The sequence below is a fragment of the Phalacrocorax carbo genome, chromosome 8, assembly GCF_963921805.1.
Source record: "Phalacrocorax carbo chromosome 8, bPhaCar2.1, whole genome shotgun sequence".
Classification (NCBI taxonomy): domain Eukaryota; kingdom Metazoa; phylum Chordata; class Aves; order Suliformes; family Phalacrocoracidae; genus Phalacrocorax; species Phalacrocorax carbo.
In genome coordinates, this window is record NC_087520.1 from 26,260,608 (window position 1) to 26,281,236 (window position 20,629).

General features: G+C 37.6%; 1 protein-coding gene across 4 annotated transcripts in view; it reads right to left on the reverse strand.

Moving 5' to 3' along the window:
* NFATC3 (nuclear factor of activated T cells 3) overlaps positions 1-20,629 on the reverse strand; it is an 81,710-nt gene that overhangs the window by 44,399 nt on the left and 16,682 nt on the right. For all 4 annotated transcript variants that reach the window (XM_064459346.1, XM_064459344.1, XM_064459345.1 and 1 more), the window contains exons 2-3: positions 19,252-20,383; positions 7,934-8,096 (exon numbers count right to left, since the gene is read on the reverse strand). In XM_064459346.1, the coding sequence (XP_064315416.1) occupies positions 7,934-8,096; positions 19,252-20,383 (1,295 nt within the window). The remainder of the gene's footprint in view (positions 1-7,933; positions 8,097-19,251; positions 20,384-20,629) is intronic.

Sequence of the window (20,629 nt, forward strand, 5' to 3'; positions counted from 1 at the left end):
ATAGGCCTCCCTAAAAATAGGGCATACTCTTGAAATACAAGACACGTCAGGGGAAAAAACTGGAATTAACGTCAGAGAACAAGACTCGGTGAAGCTGGAGTTGTTAATCAAGTGCACCAGTGTCCCTATAAAAATCCTCAGTTCAAACATGAAGAATGGGGAAGGAAATACCCAGCTGTGTAAAGAACTATAAGCACTTACTAAGCATTTACTTCACATGGAGATGTGCTAGGGTTTTCAGTGCCTTGATATGAAAAGCATGTTGTAACTAGTTATTTACTCCTTAATAGTCTCATGGCAGCTGGATGCATTTCAGTGATTTCTGTATTCCTTAGAACACCCCCCAATTCTACGGGTGTAAGGCAAGGAGGGCAAAGGAGGCGAACGAAGGCCCCATTATATGGAGGTGAAAGGAAAGATAAAGCTGTTCTCTTGAATTAGGTATTTTTACTTTGGAAGTAAAGATACTGTATGAGTAAAGATAGAATGGAATATATATAGTGTTAATATATATAAGAACTTTCACTGATTAAATTTTAGTCCACTTCTAAAGTAAAATAATATTTTAAATGTTCATTTAAAGGAGAAAAGCAAACCAGGCCTTTGAAATGTTTTGCCCTCTGAGGCAACAGAGATGTGACCCACAAGCTTGGAAGCTTCTGGACAACAATATCAGAGGCACTGATGCATGTCTCGGAAGAACCAAACTTTTTTCAGACATTTCTCTGCTTTTCACTTCCGAGTGCTGTGCAGCTGTTTTCCTAAAGAACTATGAAGACTATTGCTTTAAAAGCTGAAGGGCTACTCTGCCAAGCTGAATAGCACACTTATTAACCATGACCTGGGAGTAAAAGTAAGGGATGACAGAGATCCAAAGGCATGAAGATGAACATAATTTGAAACACAGAGTGACTAACACCAGTAGTACAATTTACCATGAATGTATCAAGAGTTGCATTTTGAAAAGCTTGAAACAAGCCATATATATGAAACCACTAAATTAGAGTTTAGGGAAGTTACCAAAAGTCAGACTGACCACAGTCAACCCTTGTGGCTTTGCAGAGGTGCACTGACTGCTGCCCTATAATCTTCAACAGACTGTTAAAAAGAAACTGGAGAAAATAATGGAAGAAACTCCATTCAGACCTATTACACAATACCCCAACCACTGGCTCAGAAAGTCTTAACAGCACATGGGATTTTTTTTTTTATTTCATTCTGATTCTGCAAAGGTTATAATGTTATAAAGAGTTACATTTCTGATTTTGAAATTAAATATGTTAAACCAAAATAACATCTACTTCCCCTTCCTGAAGTGCAGTACTATTTTCTATCACTTGATTGTTTGAGGTACCTTTCCATCAACTGTGAAACAAAAGCATGCGCATCAAAAAAGCATCCTCCTTCCTCTTTTGCTAAATAAACCTATGGAGTGGATTGACTTGAAGGCTTTAATATAGTACAGACTTTTGCAATTCTGACAAAGGATAGTGACACATAAAAGGAACAAACTTTAATAAACTCTTAGTGGCACAAGTCCAATTTTAAAAATGTTTTAAAGCTCATCACAAAAACAAACTGGTCCTGCAAAGGACTAAAGCAAACAAGTCACTGCAAATATCAGTGCATTACTGGTCATAATACCATATGTTTACACAATGTACAGAACATCCTTCAAGGTTTAAAAACTTGGATTTCTATCTCTGAAATCTTGCACTCTTAAACACTCACTCACTACTTGCAGACAGGATTGAAAGTATTATAAATACTAATTTCAGGCATATTTTGAAGAGTGTTTTAGCTTGGACTCCTGTCCCATTCTATGCTACCCAAAAAAAGATCAATTCATAGCTAAAATAGTGTTTGACTAATAGTACAACTTCACACAGTGCAGAATTGTCAGTCACAACACACTAGCCATCACAACACACCAGCCATCTGCAGTTAGCTCTACACTGTTGAAAAAAAATTTGCTATTCCTGAAATACCAACTCCCAGTGCCAAATTATGCTATGGACAGTTTCTGGACAAGCATTTCCAGGAAAGAAACAGGTTATTCCCACATAATGTGTAGAAAAAAACCGTCATAAATTAGTTTTACTTTGGAAAAAAATTACTACTTCACATTTTAGTAAACATGATACAAAAAGCAGATGAATGTGTCATCCCATGTGCAGTTTTAAATGTTTTTCCACTTTAATTACTGCATTTTCTAGACTGAATATTCAAATATATAGTAGATGAATCAACATGGCTTTTACCATCCATTTTGGGGATTCTGGAGCAGAAGATGCCTGTGTAGTCATCAAACTGTGATTGAAAGATATGTATTTTTAGAGTCTTATCCAGAGGTCAATGTTTTTCCCAATATAGCCCATTACATGGTTCACAGAGGCTGAGACCTACCTTCTGCCTTCTAGATTTCTTTGCGGGTTGTTATCCCCAAACAACAGTAGGCAGTTGGAGCTGGGATACAGCCCAGTGATATACAAAATGGGGAAGAATTCAAGGCAAAATTAAGAATAGAAAAGTGAAAGGTAGGAGGAATGGGAAGGGTTACAAAACACAGAAAAATCGTGCTGTTTACTGGGCTCAGAGACCAGGGAGAACTCTGATATTACACCTGTTATTCAAGTAGTTACATGAGTTGGCCACACAGAGCACCTGCGAGAAGGTGACAGCCACAGAATTACAGGCCAGGAAGCTTTGTGCGTTTATTTTTCTCAGATCATCTCTGGCATTGCTTGGTTAGATTCTCTCTTGTAGGTTATAGATTCTTCCACCAGAACTCAGGCAGAGTTTTTGAGGACATATTCACATTTCAGAATTTTCAAAGTAGTTCAATATTAGTTTACTTTAGCTCAATTAGTTTACTTTTTCTTCTGTTGCAGCTCTTCAGTCATGACTTCAAGCTCTGCAATCACTTTAAACAGAGCTGACATTCAGTCCCTCTTTCACAGATCTCCATTAAACCCCACGCAGGAGGTTACTGTTTACTTGTCGGTGACTAGAAGCATAACACCATTTAAATAAACTAGTTTTTATTTTGCTATGGCAGAGGAATTGATGAATGATTTTACCCTTAAGCCCTTCATAGTATGGCAAAAAGACCCTTCTGGTACAGGCAAATTCTTAATAGCTACCACTGTCCCAAATTTGTCCTGTGTGCATGCACAAGTGGATTCTGTACAGTGTCTTTTGCAGATACACCATCAGTTTTAGAATAAATTACCCTTATCATAGTTCACATCTAGAACAGATTCCCTCTGTGGTAAACAGCCCCAGGACAGATCTCCTTGGACACAAAAGGGTGCTAAAATGTAACTGTTAGCTCAGCAGTCCCTCAGTACATCACATTGTACAGTTATCGAGAAGAATATAATGTAGATCACCCTCATTAGTAACAGGACAAAAGATAAAAAGGAAATGCTTCTTGTTGAGCACAAACACAGCTTGTGGAATTTACTACCAAAAGAGATCATTAAGTTTAAAATACTTAAACTCAGAAAATTGCAGAAGTTGACATGAGAGAAGGAACACAATATACAAAACAAGTTTGTTTTAAAAAGGAAAGTAATTTCAGATCAGAAAGCTAAAATACAAAAATAAAAAAGTTCCTGAGAGATCCTTGTCATGTGCCTTCCTGCTCTGTTTTTGATCATTAGCATTACCCAAGTGAAGTCTCATGAAGAGACTGTTTTAGATAACGGTAAAATCTCATTCCAGCAAATTTTAAGCGTAAACATTATTTTTATCATGTACAACTTGACCTATGGGAAGGGTGGGAAATTCAAGCAGTGACAATCATTCCTTTAGAGTTAGATGAAACGTGGCAGCTATTTGTTTAACAGGCTTCACAGATGGGTAAAGTACATACTCCAACCTATTGATTTAGAATGGTAAAGGTAGACAGTACTCAGAGGCTTTCTTTTTATGTCTTCTGACAATGCAATACAAAATTTCCACGCAATTTGGTTGACAGCAGCTCAGCATGCCACCTTTCTTCCTGCTAACCATTCCTCCAAGTTATTTATTCCTTCCCTGTGAAAATTGTCAGTGTTTTATCTTGCAGAGTCTCTCCCAAGATAAAATATTGTTCCTGATCACATGGATTAGCTGGAACATACTGCCATGAAAGCTGAAATCAAGATGGCAAGTATCTGCTATTTATTTTGCATTAATAAAAACTGAAAACAAGAGAATTTCATTACAGAATCTGCTTCCTTAAAGTCAATGGTTGTACAAAGCAAAGCATGATGTTCCAGTCATTTCATTTCCTCACATTTGGAAATAAGCTGATTAAACGTACTCACAGATGATGCCAAATTTGTCAGAAGCTTAGTCTCCTAGCAACAGGTATGGTACAGTATTAGTAATAGATTAGTGACATGCAGTAATAGATTAATGGCTTGAAGCTATGTCCTGTCTTAAAATCATTAAATACATCAAAACTGTACATACAGAACTACAGAGGTTTCACAATTCAGAAATTAAATGCATTAGCTTTCTATACAGTAACGTTCAAGAGCAAAATAAATTTTGTAGCAAGCAAAAGCATACAGGCCTCCAGGTACCCAAAGACACGGCAGTTGGACTTGATGGTCATCATAGGTCCCTTCCAACTGAAATATTCTATTCTAGTCACTCACTTTCTCAACTGTATGTTAACCAGGGTCAGAGATATTTCACACAAGGAAATGCTGAGTACTTTATTGCAATGATCACGCACATGGAAGTGACTAGTGTAAAACTACAAGCACCAAAAAGAAATGTTAAGTCTGTAACAAATAGTAATGCATATCATGAACTGGATTTGGATAACAAGCTTCTGGAAGTGCTGGAAAAGATTTCACTTTTCTATTTAAATAAAGCAATTTTCATCTGCTCACAGCTATTCAGCATTTACCTTTTACCAAACTCAGCCCTTAGCAAACTGTTTTTTTGCAGCAGTAAGTAAAAAGTTAATACATGTCAATGTTTTGTTTTGTAACAACTTCGTCTCTCTCATCAAGCACAACAATTAATTTCCTCTACAGCTGGAAGAGACCAAATTGCAAAATAAAATATTGATTTCCATTTGTATTCATTTTAATTTAGAGACACATAGTATAATCCATGTGTTTAAGCATGAGGCTGTCAGACACAAATATTCTCCCCATTTTTAAAACAGCATTCTTCTAATGCAAATAAATAGCGTTTAAAATCATTGGTGTAAGTCACATAGATTACAGATCTGCTTTTTTTCTAACTTGCAGCTAGTACTGCAGCTTAGAAGCATCTAGTCCTGTAAGCAAAAGAAAGCCTACATATATTTGTCAAATCTTATAAACGTCAGCAAAACAAGTTCCTTTAACACAAACATTAGTGCAAGATACAAACACACAGGGGAAGAAAAAAAAGTAAATAATTTGAATGCAGTCCGTAAAAGCTCAGCAGAGACTTATTTTGTCAGCTAAAATCTCTCAAGTTTCTCTCCTTATTAATGATGTGTTAAATTCCAGTGCCAGCACCTTTGCATGTGAAAGTTGTGTTTACTTGTTCTGCACCACTAAACCAATGCAACGCTCCATATGAAGAAACGTGCCCAGACGACTTTCAGATTCCAGCCTAGTTCAGGCATCCTCAATTTTCCCTAGTTTGCAGCACAGACTTCCCTGATAAGCACTAGACCTTTGCCTCTACTGCGCAAAGAAATCTGGTGGGTCTGACAACAGCAGAAAGTTGGAGCTGGTTAGGCCGTGGTATTGTGATGAGAAGGAAAACATTGAGCAACTGTGTAGGGAACATGAAAGTTGGATGAATAGCTCAGATTGAGAACGAAAATGGAAGGATAAGGAAAGACAGACATACAAGAAAGAAGACAGGGTGCAGACAACCAGCCCTTTTTTGGAGGGAGAGAAAGGAAGACACAGAAAGGAAGACACAAAGTCTTAAGAGGAAAAAGGGAAGAATTAAGAAGTTCATGGTAAGCTATCAGAGAAGAAACAGTTTGATAAATAGCCCAAAGAATATGAATAAGTGTCAGGTTGAGAGAAGAAATTAATCAGATGAAGAGCTTGGAGGGAGGAGATTGCTTAGGCAAGGAAAAAAGGAGCAGATAGTCCAAGACACATAAAGACGTACTAGCAGAATTTAAATAGGTGTAACATTAGAGCTGTTCCAAAACTGACGTAGTTACAAAGCATGACAGAATTTGCTTGCCAGGGAGAAGGAATAAACTATAAGGAGAAAAGGCAATAACATGTTTATACTACAGTATGAGTAGGAGAAAGAGAACGGGGACTGATTATGCAAATCCCATTAGCGCTTTGCATCTGGTCCCAAATAGTGATAAGTTCCTTCCAACTATTGGAATAGGATAAATAGATCAAATACATTTTTAATGTATAGACTGCAACAGTGATAAAGACTAAGGACTGAAACTGTGACTGCTAATTTGCTGGAAAAGAACGGGAAATAACTTGGATGGGGGGGAGGGAAGACAAACCCTGCTGTAACCTTAATGTAATCAGGTTAATTCCTCCCCTCCCCCCCATTTGTCTTATAAAGATTTTATAACTGTTGTCCGATTTGACTTATAAATGAACAGTAACATTTTATCTTAACCTGGTTTGGGATTAAGATAAAGACCATTAAGCAAGATTAAGGTGAATAAGTAGAGAGACATTGCTTTCATCCAAGGATGTGGCGAACTGATAAAGCAAGACATCTTAAGTCCCACAGTTCCTCAGCACAGTCTTCCCCATGTCCAGTGAATGAGAGGGTGGGTTCCCTTTCAAGCTGCACGAGCCATCTGACACCACAGATGTTAGAGGAGACATCAGTGACTAGCCCTAACTAATCCAGCAGTCTTCCCAGCATAGAGTAAGATGTTTGTGTACCTACCTGTACTCTGAGCATCAGAGACAAGCATATCAGATCTTGTGCACACAGTTATAGCAAACCTGCACATCTTTCCCTTCAAAGAGAATATGATGGCAAAGCTTTCTCAGGAATGCCAAGCCTAATCTAGCAGGACCTTACATCTAATTCTGAGCTCAACAATAACTGGATGGTGTTTGCAAAGAATTTAAATAATACGTTTTAGATGCCATTAGCATTTTGCATATTTAGCATTAGCTAAAGCACCTGGCCAAAGCAACTGTTAATGGCAGGTACCAATTATCAAAACAGTCAGTGTCTCACCACCCTCTCTTAGCCAGATGAGGACTGCTGCCTGCACTACCGCATCTTCTTGAAACTGATCAAAAATATTCTAAGAGACAACAAAGCTTGCATGATTCTGTTAAGATAATGGCAATTATGTCAAAAAAAGAAAGCAAGAAACAAGTCTTACTCGCCCTTACAGATAACCCGTCCAAGTCTAGTGAAACTAGGTGATGTCTTATTTTTAAAGGAGATCGCTACCATTAACCTGTGAGTAATAACCTTTGGTTCATACTGAAGAAAGAGAGTCAAGTTTAATTAACGCCAAACATTTAAGTGAAGGTTAACAGAATTTACGGTTACCATTTCACAGAAATATCTTAATAAAACCATGAACAAGGGGCATTTACAGCATTCAAAAGCTGTCTCAACGCCAAAAGAGAGACGATTTCTGATTCAAATGAAGCTGTATCATATTTCAGTATAGCTCCAGCCAATCTATTATTGTGACTTTTCTTACCTGCACCCATGCACACTCCTTCCTCCTTAAAGTTCATGCTGAATCCATTCAAACCTAAAACTGCGTCATGTTTTTATGCTGCACATGTGCTATAAGAAACTAAATTTTTTAACATCTAAAACTAACTTTGGTATTGAACAAGTTACATTTAAAGGAGAAAATCTTACCCAGGAAGGACTGTAAGCTTCACACAAGGTAACAATTCACAGCATTGTAAATACCTATATAGTTAAATTATCTTCTATTCAGGAAAGCCAAACTTCCTACCTTCACTACAGGGTGTCCTCCAGTAGATGCTTTTACTGCTCCTCTGCTTCCTTCTGTTTCATAGTGAGCTCTGTGATGAGTTTTAGGCTGGACTTCTATTTTCAGTTCACACTGCCCGTAATGGCTTGGTAAAGGCCAGTCAAGAGGAGGCAATGAAGAAGTGCTGCAATCAAGACGGGCACACTGTGGTTAAATGAACTGTGCCATTTGGCCACAGTAGAAACAGAGTAACTGTAAAATACAGACAATGATGTCATTTCCCTGGCAAATGATGACCAAATAAGAATAGCTATTATCCTAAAACTGTTACTCGAAAATTCAAAAATTTTGCTGGTGCATTAAAATCTTCAATTAACTATTTCTTCTGGGGTTGTTAAAGTGGAATTTCTTCCTTCCAATATCTGATTAAAAGAAAGGTACTGTATGACCCTCCGGCCCCACATTACCAGTGCTACTCTATAATGCCTTTATATTAATTTTTTATCTTCAAGTATATCAGCAAGCAAGTTCAAATGGGAACAGTCTAAGTTCAATATGTAAGTCATTAAGTTTCAGCTCTCTGCATTATGATCTTCCAGCTTGTTGGGTTTGTTTTTCTAAGACCGGAAAGCACTGCACTTAATTAACTATCATCAAAATGAACTCCATATGATGACCCTAACTTTTAAAGCTAGTAGTCCTATCTAAGTGTAAAGGCTTACTGCAACAACGACACCTGAACTACACGCTTAGCTTATCTGCAGATTATACATACACCCTTAAACACAGTAGCAAAACTACTCCAGGGAAGAAGGATAACAAAATGCAGTACAGATACAAATAGAATATGCAAAATAGAAGTTAAATGGAAGAACCTCAAAGGGAAATAAGCCACATAATATCACCAATGTTTTCATACCTACCCATTTACCTGCACAGATTTATAGACTTATGATTTTAATAAGGTGAACAGTCAAATTCAAGTCAGTAATTACCTGGTAGAGCAAATTAATTTACAAATATTTAAAAGTGAACCTTTACAGCATTGTGTACCAACACGAGCATTTACAATAAAAACAAGTTTCTATTAAAATAGTTTTGTGCTACCTTACCTGGACCAACAGGGAAAGCAAATTAGGTTTTAAAGAGATGGACAAATATTGGTTTGTATCATCATCTGAGAAAGATCAATTCCATTTCTTTCTGCTTTACAGGAAGACAGGAAAAACCCCACCACACATGCAAAGCCACGCAAATTTCCACAAACATGAACAGCCACAGGCCCAAGAAAGACAACTTTTACCTTCAGGAGAATTTAGCTAAGACCTATAAAACCTATCCACAGTTGACAAAGAAGATAATGTTTGGACAGAACAAAAAAGAAAGCTCTGTCTTTAGCAAGTATCTGGATGGACTTGGGCTCAGCCTGCAGCACCATACATCTACCTTTTACTACAAAAATCACTGTCCGTAAGCATGGAAGAGGGAGAAGAAACAGCACCACTTGTTACAGGAGAGCAACCTACAAGCCTGTTGACCTGATGCTTTGTGGAGTGCCTCTACTGTGCAGTTCAGGAGAGAGCTCAGGTTATAATAGAAACCTCATCTCCTGAAGCACCTTTCTGAGAGCAATGGGAGGAACAAGAATGCTTCCCTTTCTTCTTACTGAAAGGAAGAAATGTGAGCGATAAATCATCTCCAAAGCATTCAGTGTACAGCAAAGTCTCCTCTTCCCCTAGTAAGGAGGTCTGATCACTGGTCCTTCCACAGCAATAGTATTTACTGGGTAGGAGAGGACTGGTGATGTCAGCAATAAGAGGAAACTGACAGGAGTGCAGTATAAGCCCAATCCTTCCAGCTACTTACCACAGGCCAAGGCATACTGCCTAAATGCTACTATTGGCTATCAACTAGACCTTGCCATTCACTTTTATAGCTACTGAAGGAGAAGAGGACTCAAGTCTTCAGTCTGAAAAAGGAAAGAAAACATCAGGATTAGAAGATACTAAAAAGAGTTTAAAAAGGAATGTAGCATGTGAGAATTTTTTCTTTAGTATTTCTGGAAACCTTTTTCCCTCCATATAACCAAATATTCCACGTCAAAATGGTTGGTATACACAGTGAACAGATAACATCCCTAAGAGAATTTGATATAACATGCACACCACAGGCTATATACCAATTACTGGCAGGTATTACTGAAAGTTTAGTATTAAACTCAGTTGAGAAAAACGTATTTGTTGCTTGTGACCACTCTCCATGTAGCCTCTCAGAGAGGTTTACTCCTTCTACAATTAACTAATAATAACGTGGCACAAGCTGTATCAGACTCCCATTATCTCCTGAAAAAATATTTGGAATACAAAACCAAACAGACAGGAAAATAACCAAGTCTCAAGATTTTGTCATTCTTTGAAAACAAATAGAAAATATCAGCATGAGAGAGCAAGAAAGCACACAACGCATGCGCAGATACCTAAAACATCAAAACATTGGAAAGCTTTCAAAACACAATTTTCCAAATAAATTACATAGCCTTTGAGGCTGTGCTGCAAACTGATGTCTTCTAGATATAGTAAGCTAGAGAGTTACAGCTGCTTCGCTTTGGAGTGAGATGTTGGAAACCCAAACTGTTGTTTCTCTCTGAAACTTTTTCTTGCTGTCTCCATCACCCTCAACTTCACAGCAGCAGTGGAATCTTAAGTAGTTTTAGGGCACACCATCATGCATCATTCTGCCCTGTGAGGATATCAGTTTAACGTATTTCTCCTTCCATTTCATCCTTTCACTTTTTTTTTTTTTTTTTTTTTGAGACAAATGCTGTAGAGAAACACATGAAGCTGGATCAGTGATCTAACTGTTTTATTTTGAAAGGTAAATTTTTGAATCCTGTTAATTTACCAGAGCCCCAGTTGTTTATACAGCTTCTTCAAACAGAACTAGTGGGAGAGAGGCAGAATGGGAAATTCATAGCCAGCACTGTCACCTTCTGAAAGTGACATGAACCCACAAGCTTGAACACTAAATAAATTAAAAGAATATCAGAATACAGTCTACAAGCTCTTGGGGTTTTTTTACACTATGTAGAAATCAATACCAAAACAGAAGAATCACGTCAGTGTTTGGGGGGCAGGAGGTAACAAGTTTGTATATATTAAACACTTTACAATATGAAGCAATGCTATTTTTGTACCAGATGCTTCATATGTGAAAGTCAGCCTGAGGCTGCTAGCTTTACTGTATTTAAGGATCCGTTCTCAAGAAAATATTGCGCAGTCTACACCATTAGGTGACAATCAGCAGTAAAACTGCTAGACTTGTAACTCACCACAGTTTATCAGTTGTAAACTGTGCATTGAACTCCAGTGATCTCTGATAGTCCAGAACTTAAATAAGTTCAAAATTTACTGTTGCATTACTCTTAAAATACCTGGAACATGTTTAAGAATAAGAGCCTCAGTTGCTTCAGAAATGAGCAAAAATTTGGTGTTTCAAAAACGTTTCTGTCTCCCCAAGCTTACACATAGCACTATAGCATTCGCATTATTGATAAAGCCACTTAACTTTGCATTCAGAACCCAGCAGCTGATCTGGATTCTAACTGTGTGGTTTTTTAAAGTCATTTTAGCTCAAAAGATTAACAGAAGTAATAACCTTCATTATTTAAAACACCTCAGTATTCAGACTTGATGGGAGAGGAACACACCTGTAGACATTTCCACGTTTCACGCAAAATTCTACCTGCTTCCTCGTTGAATTACTGTTACAATAGCTTGTGACTCAGTCTTTTAAAGAAGTTTCCCTAATTTTTTTTGTTTTCTTTAAATGAGTAGAAACCTTATTAGCAATGCAGTAACCAAAGCAAAGCACCAAATGACAAGTCAGGAAACAGAAACAGTGAGTGACAGTCATTCTAAAACTTTCATTAAATCAAATCTTAGCATGTTGTTGAAACAGCACCAATCTGTAAACCTACAAATGTTCTTCCAGTAATAACGAGTTTTATAGCCTGATTAATGCAAGCCTCCAAAAGCTTATACTCCTATCACATTGAGATTAAAGGCTTTGGAGAAGAGCAGCTATTATAGGAAACTCAGAGGTAAAGAAGGATCCCTTCAGTAGTATCCTCAGCAGAAGCCACTGCATTTAAAATTATCACTGAAGTAATAATTTTATCAGTATTAATTTAACAGATACCTTCTTCCTGTGCAAGAATTATCTCTAAAACAGAACTGACTCAGGATGCACAAACTGATAAGGAAACACCTAATGTTCATCATAAGAACAGCCAAACGCATCCATATGGACTTCAGTAGCCAGACCTGCAGAAGTCAGGGCCCAGCTCACAGCCTGACTGAGCCTCTCTCACACAGGAAGAGACAAACCCCAGAAACAAGATTGCTTGTTTGCATTTCACTGTGGCCCCACAGCAGTACATGTGGGACAGAAGGAAGAACAAAGCTTATGAGAGCCACTGAAAATAATCCAGGTAAAACCTTAAAACAGTTACCTTCCATTTGTAGCACTCTAGGTAATTCACTGGATAAACAGCTAGGGCTCTGTGCAGACAAACTGCTAACACTGGTAAGTCAGCTGAAGCACTTGTGCTATTAGCTCAGTTTTAGCCTAATGATCTCCTGGACTCATTGCTCAAAGATTTTTAACAAAGGTGGAACTGATAAGAACTTATTTTAGCCATGCTGTATGAACATGTTCCTGCCTCTTTGTAACCACTAATCCCAGTGGCTTTTAAAGATATCCCCTAGGATCTCCAGATGCTTGTGAAAGTTCTTACTTCTTTCGCTGGTTGATATTCACAGATCCCCTAGAGTAAGTTTTTCATTATTTCTTAGTTGCAGCAAAAATATCGTTTTCTACTTGCAGCTCCTCCCAACACATCAAAATCTGTCACTGTGTGGAAAAAGCCCACTAACCATACAATGGGATGAGGAAAAGATGTGGAATAGCCAAGTTTTTGCAGAGATTAATCAACAGCATATCCTGTGACAAGTCAATGTTGCAACACAGCAAACCCCCGAGAATCTCAAATCATAACTACAATTCGATACTACCGTCCTTTTCCAGAATGCTTGTAGAGCCAAAATACTGCTGTGGCTGCTCCCCCCTACTAGAACAGAGCAACATTTTCCCTGGTGGAGTAATTTTGGAGCTAAGAATTTTGGGGCCATTCCAGTTGCCACAGTGGCTTATCAACAGACTTTTAAAATACTGTTTACATTCAAACTATGACTATTCTATTACTAGCAGACCCACAGTTAACTATGCTGTCAAAGTATCAATACAATATACTGCCAAGTAAAATCTATGCTTTATCATTTCAGAACAAAGTAGAGAGCTGAATCACATGTAGAACACAAAGGTCCTGCATTAAACCTACCTGAATTTCTCTGGATTCACTAATGGTTTGTAAACACTACAGCAATAGCATAGCTTATTAAAAATTCAAGAGGTTTAAAGTCCTCTTGCTTGTCTCAAGTGTGTCCTTATCTTCAAAGGCAGCGATTTGCAAATATTTTCACTAAAAGTTTTGCTAACATAGCATAGCTGGTATTATTTCTATTTATCAAAATAAGATGATAACTACTTAGCAGAGTAAGCTTGCCTATAGCCCACTCGCATTGAAAGATTTATTCTTCTTAAAATTAAGACCAAAGTCCCACTAGTTATGTTAAAAATAGACCATAGTTCTGTTCTTCTCTACTCCCCAAACTTCCAAGAGGATTCAGACAAGAGAAGCAACTTGTCCAAGTATTCAGACATCTACCACGATATTTATGCTATTTTTTTTTCTGAGAGGGTAAACAATATTTTCAGCAATACTAGTTTCCTGCAGTAACTGCCTGATAATTGCAGGTAAAATACTCTCAAGCTGCCATTACGTATCCATCACTGAAGAGATTCCTGAACTGTAAATACATCTATCAAAGCCTGTTTTTCATTACTACTGAAACAAACTACTTGATATCTCGTCAATCCTCAGTGCTCTAGATTAAATGTGACACAGTAGTCCAAAGACAAACATCAGTTTATATAGTAGTTTTTAAAAATCAATGTATAAGTCTAAGAACTCCATGAGAGAAGACACAGTAAAAGAAACTAGGTTTACTTCAAGATTTTTGCCAATTAATGAATATTGCCTGGTTACCTACCAGATACAAACCCACTGTTTGTTCCCATCAATACTTCAGGGGTTAAAGAAAAAAATGAATGACTCATTAAGTTTACTACCCTACAAAGTGCCTATTTTCTTGAAATTAGATTCTCAACATCTACTTTACAGAACCTAAAACTTACTGTTCCACTAGGCATTCTTGTTAAGTCGTAAGTTTAAAGCAAAAGAAAATGAAACGAGAAACATAAAAGCAAAATTAACAGAACCCCCACCATTTTCAATTGCATCATCATTGACCACTCTTCTAAGGAAGTGCCCCACGTTACCTACATCCCTGCTGGCCATGTCTGTGATGGTTGTTAACGCCAGAACACTGTAACCATGGTTGTTAACACATAAATGTTGCTGAGCTCTTATGAATTGCACTTTTAGTCCCAAGTCCTCACCAAAAGTCTTTCTGTTATATTATACTGATTGCTCAATAGAGCTTTCTGGGCCAGCCCTATATTCTTCTTATTCCCCTTGATCAAGTTTTTAAAAAGTATTGTAAAACAGCCTATCTACTTCTTTGGGTTTTTTTCACTTCCTGGAAATCTTACAACTGTGAACCTGTTTCAGGGGAGAAGGATCAGATACAGAAGAACTATATACATTGTATCCAAGAACATTGATTTATGTAAAACAAGTATATATATCACTTCAAAATATTATTTGCTACTCATCTTTCTAATACAGCAGCTTTGTACTCAAGGAGGCTGACTGGAATCTAAACAAGAAAATTTTATTGAAAGGGGTCAGTTTTGAAGTGCCTCCCAATATTAAATGATTTCATAAATACCTACTAAATAGAAATTTCAAAGTTTCAAAGGCTTAAGGACTCTCTTAAGATAATTCACAGGAGCATACTAACCCATTTCAGATGGTGGTGCCGTGTGAGCAAGCAGATCACATTTAGATACCTGGATACAAAGAGACTCTAGGAAGAAACACTTTCTCTAGACTATTTATAACCTATACTGACATACATTATCGAAATAAGGAAGTGAACTTGAAGCATCTAAGTTTCCCTTCCAACAGCCAATTTGGGAAAGGAGTTAAAGAAAAAGAGAATCCAATTAATAAAAGAATCTGAAGTAACTTTATGCAAAAGCCTACAAATAGGTCTTTTAAAGAGATTTAGTGGAAAAAACCAAACCAAAAATCCCCAAAAACCTAAAATTTCGGGTTTTTTCTGTCAGTAAAACTCAAGCTCTAAGAGTAGACGTACAAGAAGAAGCCATAAAACCATTGTCTTCATGACATGTTGTGGTATTAAGCAAACGGGGAGGCCAGATCTACTATCACTACCTTAGGATCCCAAAAAGAAAGGTATTTTCCAAGTGCAGGGGAGGGAAAAGTGAGACACACAGATAAAGCTATTTCCTATCCATCATCCTGGGGGTAGGCTGGGGGCGTGGAAGAAAGAGCTATCTTAAGTAACAGTAACAAGAGTAGAAATGTAATAAATAAAATGATCAAATAACATCATTGCTGAATATTCTGTAAAATGACCATTTAATCTGCCATCAAAAGAGTGCTCATCTGCCAAGGTACTTGATTAATGACATCACTGACTTCATTATTCCTAGATACAGAAGACACTACTTAGTTCCTTTTTACCTATTTGAAAGAAATTGTTGCACTGGCTCTGTCTATTTTCACTTGTCCAGACTTATCCTTGACAAGGAAGCAGAAACGTGACTCGAGGCACATAACACACACATTTTTCATGTGCTATGCACTGGCAGATGAGGGTTTCTCTGACCAAATACAAGCTGTCATCTGACAAAATTCTTTGGTTGACACCTGAAATTCGATTAAATTGCTCAGCAGCATGTTGCACATTTTTTAGTTTTGTTCAGTATTACACACTTACTGAACATCAAAGAAAGAAGGAAAACAGTCAGGACTCAATAGATAAACTAGATTACAGATTTACAAAGCTTTAGATAGCAGTCAGAGGGGAAGGTGCTATCTGCTCATTTCACACCACGTCACATGTGAGGTAAGTTATCCCCACTTCTACCAGGGGTCAGTTTATTGCAGCTGAGCATGCACACTTGTCTGAGTCACTTAATACACTTGGACACCCCGCTGCACTACTTTGTAATTAACAATACAACCAAGACATTTAAAAAGCATATTAACTGTAATATATTACAGTTAATATATTACTATATGTAATGAAGATATAAATTGCAATTAGTATCTAACTATGGCAACAGAGGTGCTTACTTTTGGTCACTGTCATAAACTAAGAAACAGTGGATCTTCTCGCATTTCATTTTTATTCATAAAGCATAAGAGTAAACTTAGCTCCCCTACTTTATAAGCATCAAAATTATAAAATATTATACGACAAAATGAAATGTTTTAACATACTGAAGATGCATACTCTCCTAGCACCTGTGGACCAGCCTATAACTGTTAAGTAATTCACCATTTCACTGAGGTTACAGCTGCCAATGCAGCCATTTCCACTAATTCAATAGTCAGACTATATTTTTGGCAGCAAATGTATACAGCTCAATAGTTTTACATAGTTTACTTGTGAATAGGTGTAGTTTTTATGGTCTTCTGCATGTTTGCCCATTTTATATTTAGAGAAGTTCTTCAGTGCCAGCTTCTACATAAATTCTGACATTTGAAAAAATATTTTTACTTCTTAATGAAAGCAGTAAAATTGATTTTTATTCAGTTCTGCTCAGTTCTGCCCACAAGAGGAAGCAGGTTTAACTGAGTATCTACTTTTGTAACTATTTTGGTCATCCCACAAAAAAACCTAGATCCACACCCCATCTTGCCACACGCCTATAGGTTCACGTGCTTTTATCTTTCAGTAGTGCTCACCTTTTGTGAGCTATGTTAGTCTGAGCTAAGAAAAATGCCATGTAAGGACTGCTGAGTATCCAACCTAAGTATAATACAATTCCAAAATACAGAATTAAGGAAAAATAATTATTGGTGTTTTAGTTAGAATGAAAAGATTCTAGTAACAGAGTGAACACCTGTCATTAACAGATGAGCAGTCTGCAACAGAATTTAAAAAACCAAACAAACCAAACACCAAAAAAACCAACCCCCAAACTTCAAGACAGTTAACGTATCTGTCAACAGAGTAGTTTCAGACCTTGTAAAACAGAACTTTCCAGCTTGCAGCTTTACATCTTTACTGTTAAACTTCACATTCATAAGCAGTTATGCGGAAAGACATTAAAGAAAAAAAAAAAAGACAAAAAATCACTTCTGTTCACTAAAATTAATACCTTTCTGAGGAGAGGGGAAAAAAAAAATCTGTGGTTACACAATTACACAAAAATGACAAAATGGCTGAATAAGCATTTTTGAAATATATTTAGATATTAACTAAGCTAGTTGACCACTTCTAAAGAATTTAGACAAAACTTAAGATGACTGGGTGCTTTTATATTCCATAAGACGGACACCCCTGAAAATACTCAGGTACCCAAAAGATAATGAGAACATGTATTCTAAAACATTTTTTTCATCGGATAAGTCATCAGGAAATAATACATGAAGACATTGAAATGATGCAAGAATGATGCCTGAAGTTGGAAAAAGCCACTAGGAAGGGGAGTTACATAGAAACTAGCATGTTGCCATGAAAGCCAGCATCCACTTTTCAGTAAGTTGTGCTTTTGAGGGAGGTCCCTGAAAAGAATACCACTTCAGTAAACCTGGCTTACTGGGCAATAGTTAACTCTAGGTTTTCTGCTAAGAATTTAAAACTCTAGGAAAAAAGTCTCCTATAGGGCATCTATTAAGATTGGTCAGAAACATTTACTTCTTTATTTTGCTTCACTTACTTGGTGAGGGGTGGGGGTAGGGGAGAATGTTAAAGCCACAAATATTTTCTAGGCAATTCTTTCTAAAATTAAAAATACAAAGTGTGAAAACGAATCCTTCACAAAGATGGCTTTGCAATGAAAAGAACACTGTCTTTTGTCATTTAAAGATTTAAGCTTAGCCTTTTTCAATATAAAGCATATATGTGGAGAATCCTACCCTATCTTCCCCACCCCTGAATCTAAGAAAGAGGAATTGCTTCATTCACTACATCCTTGAAGAGCAAATCTTAAGCACTGCCTGTGGACAGAATGATACTATTTTAATCAGTAATTTTAAAATCAATACAGGCTAGCATGGAAGCACTGATATTTAAGCCTATGACTTTTATATGGATAATTGTGCTTAACAGATATTAATCTAATGTACCTTTCTTACAAATGTCCACACAAAAAATGTCTGCAGTTCCTTCCTCCCAGTACCCCCCTACCCCGTATTTTTAAAACCTAGTACAAGGTGGTGGTTCAGGAACCCAATGGATAACTTGCATCATCCATCTGTCCATTCAGCGGCAATGCTTCTTAAGTTCTCACTTCTACTCCAGCCACTGCACTGTGCTGGTGAAGTGATTCCAGAAGCTATATGGTTGGAAAGGTCACAGAACTGCTCTATCTAAAAGCTAACAGAATGGCAAGGAGGGTGAATTTTTCCCCCAACTGAACTAGTTCCTTCTCCTGAGCCTCCACAAATCATCCTGCTAGCACATGACAGGACTACAAAAGGAAAAGAGCTAGTTAACTCAGCACCACAATGGTGGAAATACCCTTGGAATGACAGCCCAGGCATCAATTCTTTCTGGACGATTTTCTGTATGGCATGCAAATTTATTTTCTCCAGTCTATTTCTAGAATTCTATCAGCCCAAAGAAGCAAGTAAAACCAGAAGCAAATAAAGCCCCCCACCTCTTTTGTGGTCTCCATTTTATAAAATCACGAGTCATGTTTCTTCAGCAATATTAAAATGTCAACTGCTCAGAATGGTATGGAACTGCAAAGCGTGCACAAAATCTGCAGACATTTGATTCAGCTGGGCTCTGAGCATATATGCAAAGAAACTTTATTTAAATAAACTGAATCCTTTGTTACAACACATCTACTGTATTTTTAAAAGAAGAACAAGATGGGTATTTGGTGTCTCAACTTGTTTTTTCCTAATTATATTATCTACCTGCCTACAAGAAGTTTTCTTTAAGAAGTCTTAATGCATTACTGAAATATAGGCACATTTATATGTCTATTTAAGGTGCATAGGAGGGGAAAAATGGGAGGGAAGCATCCTGAAGGACTTTCTAATCACTTACCGAAATATAGGAGTATGACCAGGCTTTGGTTTGTTCCAAGTAAAGTGCGAAGGAACAGAAAGAAATTGGTCTCCGGGCAAGTCTTTTTTCAAGGTGTGTTGAGATCCAGAGCAGTCATCTACTGCACTTTCAAGAGACGTCGATAAATTACCCTGCTCTTCAGGACAGATATCTATTTTTCCAGATAAAGTGACAGTCTGATCCTCTGAGGTCTTTCTTGTTTTTAGAGGAATATCAGTCTCTGTACAACACTGAAATGGTGAAAGGCCAGAATTAAGGCCTTGTACATTATGGATGGAAGTGTTTAGCCATGTGTCTTCTGTTATGCTTCCTCTGGGAGAATGGCCAGGTGATGGAGTTGGAGAATGGTGAGGAGAGAGAGAACCAGCATAGCAAATCTCAGCACTGGAGTGTCGTCGTTTCCCACAGGGGGATGTAGGTCTTGATGAGGGCCTTGATGTTGGCCTAGGGCTTAGCCAATTTTCATCTGTAATACTAGTTCTCGGAGAATGACAGGGAGACTGTCTAGGTGACAAGGCATGCCCAAATCCATAAGGCTGCTGCCAAGATTCATCACTGGGACCTCTTGGAGAACCACCAGGAGATGCCAAAGGAGAGCCAAGAGTAAATCGAGCAGCTGCTTCATTTAGCTCTGAGTCTACATCATCATAGACATGGGAAATGGATTCACAAGAAGAAGCATCTGAAAACCAACTTCTGGACGAAATGCTGCTGGCTGGGCTCGGACTGAGTGATGATTCCCTATACGATGGCTCAAGAGGAAGATAGAGATGGTCCCGTGAAGGCCTTTCCATATACTCATTTTCTGTGCCATTTGTGTGCAATTCATCTTCATTGGCTTCAATCCCTTGGTGACAGTTAGGTGAAATAGATGTAATTTGAATACTAGGGCACTCAAAGGGTTTGGGTCCACCTAGTGGACTATATTTGGATTCTGGTACCTCACAAGTTCCTTCATAGTTCTTATGACTCTGAAGTCTTGTAGGTGGTGACAGAGGAGAGGAGTGAGACTGCAATCCATGGCGAGGAATACAAATCGGCTGATTTACAGAGGATGATGGTTGGTCTACATTAAAGATGTATATGGATGCACAGTCATCTGACTCAAGGTCTGAAAACAAAATCAAAAATAAAGAGGGACCAAGTCAGAATGCAGTACTTGGAAAATGCCATAAAATAAATCCTTTGTTTCCCAGGTATGGCCCTGTTTTCAACATAATAGACATTTCCCATTACACTAGCCACATAAAATAAAGCTCATTGTTTTAAGTCTTCCCAGCCATATTTACAGCTAAATATGACTAAACAATTTTCTGTTATAAATCTTGTTTTCAACCAGATTCCATAATTTATGCAC